Below are 8,987 nucleotides of genomic sequence, written 5' to 3'. Positions count from 1 at the left end.
TGTTTCTCTCTCATCGTTGTTTCTAACTCTCTATCCCTCTCCCTTCCTCTCTGTAAGAAATTAATAAAATATATTTAAAAAAAAGAGTAACGAACAGCACTGGACAAGATGGAGGAAGTGGACATGACCAACAGCCACCTGGCCAAGCAGCTGGAGAAGATGAAGGCCAACAGGACAGCACTTCTGGCCCAGCAATAGGGAGGCCACCGTCTACCTGGGAGTTCTGGGGCCCACCCAGAGGGACTGACTTCTGCCCATTGACAAACCCCTCTCAGTGCTGTTTGAGTTTGTCATTAATATAGCCACCTTTGTATTTTATAATTTATGAGAGAATGAAATAGGTTAGAATCTTCAAAAAATGGATATATAAATATCCCCCTCTTTCCTCCACCTGCCTTCACCAACCCGTCTCCCCTTAAACAGAAACAGAGGAGAACCAACAACTAAGTAAGGAAAGCCAGAGGGACTGGAGGGGCAAAATGAACATTTGCATTCTGAAATTCCATCAGGGTGGGTATTTTCACCTGTTCCATTTGCTATTGAATCTTCAGCAACTAGAACAATGTCTGGCACAAAGTCAGTGCTCAATAAATACCTATAGAAGACTACCATTTTACACAGTGGAGGAAAGAAAGGCTTTACCTTGAGGGGTGGGGCAGGGTTGGAGACTGGTTAGGGGCTGAAGGTACGAAATATTTTCATTGGCAATCAACTGTGTATAAATAAACAGAGGTAACCTCAATTCAAGTTTTAAAAAATCCTGACAATGAAGTTCACTTAACAGATAAAGTTTAGGCAACAGAAGCCTTAGCTCCATTGCATCTAAGTGATAATGACCTGCAGGAAGGAGGTGCAGGGAAGAAGGAAGGGGTGGGGTACCCACAGACATGCCAGGGCACAGGCCAGGGGCAGCCCCTGCCCAGACCTCCTTACCGTGTCTCCAATCTTGAGTCCAACACAAGACTTAAGGCCTGGGATGACCTCGTTGTTGAGACAAGTGGCGTTGAAGGATAGAGACAACTCCTCGGGAAGGTCACGAACCTCCAGCTCAACTTTAGAGCGAATTTTCTGAGCAAAAGAAGGTAAGGAAATGGACTGAGAGGAAATGGGTAGGTGCCAATTCCATCCCAAGCAGAATCTCCCAGGTGGCCCTGGACTGACCCTGCAGTGCCAGCTGCTGAGGTTCACTTGGAAGTTGCCAGAGTCCCCCTAAGAGCCTGTTACTTGCTATATTTCCGGCCCAGGCTCTGCTCCCTCTCTCTCTCCTCACTTGTGTCTAGGTGAGTCTGGATAACATCTAACCCAGCCACACCCTCCTGTAGGCCTCCTGGATGCGCGAAAGGGAAGTGCTAATGCTGGTCACCTTGGGTAGTAGCAATTTCTACCTAATTTTTTATCAGCCTCACCTTCCCTGTGGCTCAGCTCCCTCTTTTTCTCTTTTGTTGGAGCCCAGCTCTCCCTCACTCAGTCTCCTCCTCTAATTTCAGGACTCTGCTCCTTTCTCATCCTCGCCCCCATCCTCTCTTTCCCTTCTACCTCCTCTAAGCTCTTCCCCCATTGTTCCCAAGCTCCCTGGCTTTCCATTCTGAGCCATTTCTTTCTCAGAAGGCTGCATTCCTCTCAGTGCTGGCCATCACCTGGCCCCTCGATGAACAAGAGGAAGGGTGCAAGGTAAACTGGCAGCCATGACTCACAAATCTGAGTCCTCCTGGGTAAATGCCAAGTGAGGTGCACTCTTAGCCGGCCCTTTTCCAGTGTAAGACACTTACCCCATAGGAATCAACAATGAGCTGGAGGACATTGCTGGAATCAGCAGACAGAACCCCCACTGTAGTCCCTGGGATGAGCTCACTGTAGTTCTAGAAAGGAAGACAAAAATATACAAGACTGACTGAATGAAGGTGGTGGTCCCCAAAGGCCCTCCCCTAATCAGATGAAGGGTCTTGAAATGAAGATTGAGGAGAAAGAGAGGATATTTATCTTGTCACTGCCAGGAATAAATCTAGCAGTTTTTCAGCACTGAGCAAAATTAGAGAACACCTCTCACACCCCTTACCCCACTGACTTGCTCCCTTCCCCACAGCAAACATTGACACACCCATACTGCTAGGTCAAAGTTGGAAAGGAATCATTAGCTCCTGGGAGTAGGTTGTAGGAGCATCTTTCCTGGTTGGGAACCATGGTCAATGCTGGTTCCCTAAGATAAGTCCTCCCATCACAGCCCCACTCCCACTCCCACTTCCACTCCCATTCTAGGAAGCCCTGATGGCATAGTTACCTGGTAGAGTTTGACTACTCCTTCAGTCACCGCAAAGATCAGATTGATGTTTTTCTGGGACAGCTTCTCGGTCATCAGCCCCAAAGAGGGATAATCCTATAAAAAGAGAGGATGTGAGCCCTAGCTGGTTTGGCTCAGTGGATAGAGCATTGTCCTGTGGACTGGGGTGGGGTGGGGTCCTCAGGTTCGATTCCAGTCAAGGGCACATGCCCAGGTTGCGGGTTCAATCCCCAGTGGGGGGCATGCAGGAGGCAGCCGATCAATGATTCTCTTTCATCATTGATGTTTCTATATCTCTCTCCCTCTCCCTTCCTCTCTGAAATCAATATAATATATAAAGGAGGATGTGGAAGTTACGTTTAAGAAGTCTAGTCACTTCCATCTCTGGACTCTAAGCCTTAGACCTTGGCTGACTTGAGCCATGGCCCAGACATTGGTGGTACTTACATAAACCTTTCCACCCCGTGATCAATGTGAGGCAATGGGGCAAGTAGCAGCAAAAACCTAGTTGTGAATTCCAGGGTTAAATGAAGAGGTACAGGCTGGCGGTATCAAAACTAAGCACCTCTTTCTTCCTACTTGAATTCGGTGCATTCATACCAAGGAACTGCTTCCATGGGCCAGGTATTGTTAGACCTTGTTTTGATGCTTGTTTTGCAACTACTGACAAATGCCTTGGCTTGGTGCTTGCAATACTCCACCATGTGGTCCTTCCACCCTTCCTTTCCAATCACCACTCACCTCTCTCCCTCTTCCACTTACCACTGACCTGGCCTATTCTCTTTCTCCCACCTAGAGTGGCCTTCTTTTTGGTAATCCTGCTCCTGCCTAGGGACGCAGTTCAGGTCCTGCTTTCCCCAGGAGGCCTTCCTTGACTATCCCAGCTCATGAGGAGCTTTCCTCCTTTGAATATATAAAGGCCTTATTGACTGTGCTGATCATTTAACACTAAGCATGCATCTGGTGTTATTGGTAACTCATTCCTCATCGAAACCAAAAACTCCATAAGGGTAGCACCTCTATATAGTCTCTTTATCTACCTTAGCCCCTGGTAAGGAGTCTTACCTAGAATAAGTGTCAGTGGTTACTGACTCACCCATTGTTGGGTAGTGCTCTACTTAGATATGACTGACACCGAGGAATTCAAGTCACAATGGGGATGCTGGTGAATTGTGAACATGTCTCTGGGATCCTAGACCTTCCAGGGAACTCATGAGACCATCCAGCTTAGGCTCCTGCCTTAACACAGGTGTACCTTTAAGCTACCTAGACAAGGTAGTTGCTATATTGTCTTTAAGAGATAAAATAAAGAGTTCATACCTCCCCCAAGATACCCAGAGTATCAGCACTCTGAGGATCTGTAAATTCTCTTTATGGCATACATCAATTTCTCTTGTTTCCATTTAAATCCCTTTCCTCTTATTTAACCTTCTATGATCATAGAAAACAACTTATAAGAAGGCTTCTCATATCTCAGCTAAATCATCCTTTACCCTTCATTCTTTCAAGCTAAATGATTCTGAGACTTTTCCTCACAGGACTAGCTCTCCATGCTTTTGATGATGTTTGTCTCTTTTTTCTCTGTCTACTTCTGATAACCAAAAGTGAGGATGGTATTCCAAGAAGGGCTAATCCATGCAGTAGACGAGAAGGCCTGCTTTCCAGCTGGACCTGTAAAAGTCCTCCGGGTCCATTCTGGATGCTATGATGCTATTGCTTGTGCTGGAGGCAGTGGAGATAGTGGTAATACTGATCACAGCCAGGCCCTGACTACAGATTGTACAGGTTGTACCCTGAATAAGAATGTCCAGTTGGGGGTGAGGGCAGGCTGAAATGAGCCCTGAACCCTGGCCAGAGGAAGGGCTTCCATTTTCATATTCACACAAAAACTCTGCCTGGGTTAGGGCAGCTGGCCACGGTAAATGGAGAGCATAGGTGGTGTCAAGATCCTCAACATGACCTGGCCAGCATGGCTCAGTGGTTGAGCATCAACCTATGAACCAGAAGGTCACAGTTCGATTCCCAGTCAGGGCATATGCCCAGGTTGCAGGCTCAATCCCCAGTATGGGGCGTGCAGGAGGCAGCCAATCAATGATTCTCTCTCATCATTGATGTTTCTATCTCTCACTCTGTCTCCCTTCCTCTCTGAAATCAATAAAAATATATTTAAAACAACAACAACAACAAAAACCAAGAACCTCACCATGGTAGTGGAAGCAGAGTAATGGTTGTCACTGCCAACGTGGCACTGCCCGTCATTGGGCTGGACAATGCCTGCTAGCCTTCCATCCAGTGCTATATGGGTCTTGGCATCAGTGGTAAACACCAGCAAGTGGGATGCATCATTCCTCCAGCCAATCTTCTCCTGTTTAAAAAAAAAAGGTAAAAGAGGGAAAGATGGGATGCATCATTCCTCCAGCCAATCTTCTCCTGTTTTAAAAAAAAAAAAAAGGTAAAAGAGGGAAAGCGACTTTAAAAATATTTTTTTATTGATTTTCAGAGAGGAAAGGAGAGGGGGAGAGAGAGATAGAAACATCAATGATGAGAGAGAATCATTGAACTGCTTCCTCCTGCACGCTCCCCACTGGGGATTGAGCTTGCAACCCGGGCATGTACCCTTGACCGAATTAAACCCAGGACCCTTCGGTCTGCAGGCTGACGCTCTATTCACTGAGCCAAACCAGCTAGGGCGAGAAAGCAATTTTAGATGTCTCATTGGCAAAAAACAAAGATCCAAAGGACCTCCCTGCCTGAAGGTCTGAACAAGTTCTCTTGGTGAAGGGCCTCAGTCCCAGTCCTTGGAACACAAGTTGAAATTTCCCAACTCAGGAGTTTCTGTTTCTTAGGAAAACAGTCTCATGGCTGATTAGTTCAAGCAGCCAAGAGACACAATTCAATTCCAGTGATAATCACATGGCCCACTTAGAAACCCACCTGCATCTGCAGAGCTGAGCTGGGCTAGAAGAAATCCTTGTTTAACATCTTCCTGCTTACCTGAGGTTAAGTTAACCTAGCTTGATCCTGATACACTTCTAGAGAAGATGAGAAAATGCTCTCCCAGAGAACATCTGCTACCAAGTGGTTCAAAAATTGTCAGCTCTGGCCAGGGAGCAGATATAAGCAGAGGTTGCTTATCAGGAGCAATTTTTTGCCTATACTCATTTTTATTTTTATTTTTATTATTTTTTTTTTATTTATTTTGCCTATGAAGCTCTGCTTAATTCCTATCTCTTATTTCACATAGAAATCCCCACAGTAGAACCACGTCATTCCCCATTTGATCTGCACTAACCACATTGGCACTCCATGCCCTCCAAACTCACATCGCAGACTGTAGCCTGCATGATGGCATCAAAGCCACCCTCTGGGCCGTCTCGGTTCCGTGACACACTCTGCTTCTTCACCTCCTCGTTGAAGCGGTTCACCTGGTCAGTTAGTGTCAGCACATGTTTGTAGCCAAACATGGGCAAACAGGTAGCCTTCATACTGGGAAGGGAAGAAGATAATTTAACCAGACAGCCTGATGGAAAAGACTACATGGGGAGTGGGAGGGGGAAAAAGGGGAAACAAATATGGATAATAGGATTATCCATATTTGTAGAGAACTGGAAATTACCTAGAGTCTAGGTCTTAGACGATTACCCAGTTTAGACTCCAAACCCCTCAAATGACCACATTGACCTTACCTCCAGCTAGCCTAGAGGGCAAAAGAGTGAGCTGCAAAACTACATTGCCTTGGTTCAGATCTCAGCTCCTCTACTTATAAGTCATGGAACCCTAGGCAAGTTTCTCTATACTTAACCTATAAAAATGGGAAATGAGAGCACATATTTCATAAGAGTTATGTGCACAAATTTTTGTGCACCGGGCCTCTAGTATTTCATAAGAGTTACTGTAAGGCTTCAATGAGTTAACACAAAGCACTTAGCTCAGAGGCTCTTGTTGTTGCTATCACCTTATATTTAATATTTCTCTAAAGTAACATTAACACAACAATAAAGCAAAAGTTTCACCAATAACAATGTCCCCGAACCATCAATAAATTGGTAGATCTGTGCCAGACAGGAGCATTTCTGTCCCCAGCCCAATGGTTTGTTTGTTTAATTGATGGCTGATATCTTAACTGGGGAACCTTACAACTCAGAAGCTTAAAAAGGCATACCATATAACTTTGAAAACTCAAAAATAAATCTGTACTTGTGAGGCTCAGAAACCATCATTAAAAATTGTTATGGGTTTTCATAGTCTCCATCAATTACACAATAAGCATTTTAACCTTGAAGACTCATACTCTTGATGAGTAGAACAATGATGAAAATAACAATGAAATCAATCCTTCTGAAATCATAATTCCTCTATTTACTTATCCATAAGTTTCTCTCTACTTTTGATCTTATTCCTGCTCCCCCCAGCATTCTCTTGTCTCCAGTTTAGTTGTGACCAAGACCAAGAAGCTGATAGATTTTTTTTCTAGGTCTTCAAACAGCTTTTGAGACCTTTTGACACAACACTCAGATCAATAGGGTGGCTCACTTGCTAGTCAGAAAGACTAAGGTAGAGAGAAGATATGATTTGGCCAGAAGGTAGCCAACAAAGCTACCCTAGAATCTACTACCTTGAGTCATAAAAGTTGTGGAAGTTAATACACTTCAGACCCTAGAAAATTCTGGAACTATGTCCCACCCTGAATCCCATAGCACCCACTTGCCTTATACATAGAAAGTATTTCCTTAAATTCTCTTTGATTTAATTAGAAAAGTCACAATCAATGCTTCTAAAAGCCTTCTAAGGAAGGATTAAGTCTCTTGGCTTAATCCTTCCTCCCTCTGAAGGTCTCTTACCCCTATATTCTTTGCCCCATGCCCTGCCTTGACTTCTCCTCCCTCTGAAGGTCTCTTACCCCTATATTCTTTGCCCCCATGCCCTGCCTTGACTTCTCCAGAAGGACTTACTCGTAGCAGGGGTTTTTGAGGGCCTCTGGTGGGGAGATGTACATGTATGGTGATGCAGGCTTGTCCACAAAGGCCCCAAAGCCAATCCGCAGGTTACTGGTGAGCTTGCGCATCTGGGAGGCCAGCTTGGTACCCAGGTTCTGGATGCTCGACAGATCATCTTTCATGGAGTAAGACAGGTCCATCAAGTAGTAGATGTCCACAGGGTAGTCCTCCACCTGCCGGACTTGGATGGAGAAACTCTTCGAATCATCTGGAAGACAGAAGGATGTTAGTTTTTCTCCTCTTCTCCCTCAAAGACTTAACAAATGGATTTGGATGGACACAGGATTAAGATACTTCTTGACCAAACCAAACTTGAAAACCCTGGTCCCTTCTCCTCTCCCCCTTCCCCTTCCAATCTCTTGACCCTCCCATTTTTAACCTTTTCCATTTTAATATTCTCTACCTTCTCTAAGTGCCCATCTGCCTAATCCTCTGGATCCCAAGAGTCTACTACCTTGAGTCATTGAAGTTGTGGCAGTTACTATACTTCAAACTCTAGAAAAGGCTGAACCCATAGCACCCACATGACTTACACATAGAAGGTGCTTTCTTACAGTCTTGATTTAATCAGAAAAGTCACAATCAATGCTTCAAAAAGCCTGTTTCTTAGCTTAATTCTTCCTCCCTCTGCTTCTCTTTGCCCCCATGTCCCTGCCCCAAATCTCACACGGAAAGGGGGCTTATAAATTGCTTTCTCATCTTATATCTCATTTGAGCCTCAACACAAAGCACAAGCTTGGCAAAATAGGCATTGGGGGAAAGTAGGGACAAACGTTTTTTGAGTCCCTACTATGTTAGAAGGGTTGAGTAACTTGCCCAAGTTCAAATAACTAACATATGGGAGAGTCAAGATTCAAACTCCGATCTTCTGACACCAAGTCCCAACATCTTCCATTCTCCTGCCCACACCTTTCCCCACATCCTTCTCTTCCTGCCCCATTACCATTGCGAGTGTCTTCCCCAAGGCTTCCTGATCAGACCTCCACCTTGTGCCCTGTGTGCATCTGCCCGGTGTCTCCCCACAGTGTGCCCATCCCTACCTGGCCGGAGCCGGAGCGCAATCCTCTGGGGACTGACTTGAGTGATTTGGGAACTGTCTCCAGAGCCCTTGTCGCTGAGAGGCCTGGCCTCCAAGATGCGGACCTCACTGAGGGGGAACTCGATGGACTCCAGGGCACAGTTATCCTTCAGCAGATTCTCCTTCAGGTTACAGCGGGGTGAGCCCGGAGTCAGGGTCTGTAAAACAGGAGCCCAAGGGGCAGCCCTGTAATTGGAGCCATGGTGGTTCTCTGCCTCCTGCAGGCCCTGCTGCCTCCCAGTGGCTGAGAGTTTATCCAGCATTTTGGGGCTGAACCAGCATAAATGAACTCGTGTGATCCATTATACAGAAGGAGAGAACTGAGGTTGGGTGAGTACTGTCTCGTGGATTGGTAGCCAGGAAGAAAGCCAATTCAGTATGATGCCTGTTAAGCTACTGCTTTTCAAAATCTGAAATGCAACCCACGGTGGGTCCTAAAAATCAATGAAGTGGGTCTCAACCATCTATTTATCAAATAAAATGCAATAGAATAGAATAGAAAGTATGAACGTACATAAATGGCAAAAGTAAATATTGTTTTGTGAAACATTTATATATTGGGGAGTAGGGTATAATATGTAAAATACATAATGACATGCAATTTGTTTCTGAAGGTCAAGGTCAAAGCAGTTTG

General features: G+C 45.3%; 1 protein-coding gene across 1 annotated transcript in view; it reads right to left on the bottom strand.

Annotated features, from left to right (window-relative positions):
• ITGB3 (integrin, beta 3 (platelet glycoprotein IIIa, antigen CD61)) overlaps positions 1–8,987 on the bottom strand; it is a gene marked incomplete at its 5' end in the record, with an annotated part of 37,065 nt that overhangs the window by 20,727 nt on the left and 7,351 nt on the right. The window contains 7 exons of the mRNA XM_005858706.2: positions 934–1,068; positions 1,770–1,859; positions 2,279–2,374; positions 4,482–4,643; positions 5,602–5,764; positions 7,231–7,483; positions 8,316–8,511. Coding sequence (XP_005858768.2) covers positions 934–1,068; positions 1,770–1,859; positions 2,279–2,374; positions 4,482–4,643; positions 5,602–5,764; positions 7,231–7,483; positions 8,316–8,511 — 1,095 coding nt within the window. The remainder of the gene's footprint in view (positions 1–933; positions 1,069–1,769; positions 1,860–2,278; positions 2,375–4,481; positions 4,644–5,601; positions 5,765–7,230; positions 7,484–8,315; positions 8,512–8,987) is intronic.

This window comes from Myotis brandtii, unplaced genomic scaffold (assembly GCF_000412655.1).
Source record: "Myotis brandtii unplaced genomic scaffold, ASM41265v1 scaffold120, whole genome shotgun sequence".
Classification (NCBI taxonomy): Eukaryota; Metazoa; Chordata; class Mammalia; order Chiroptera; family Vespertilionidae; genus Myotis; species Myotis brandtii.
Note: the sequence above shows the minus strand (reverse complement) of the source record. Positions and strands in the feature narration are given on the sequence as shown.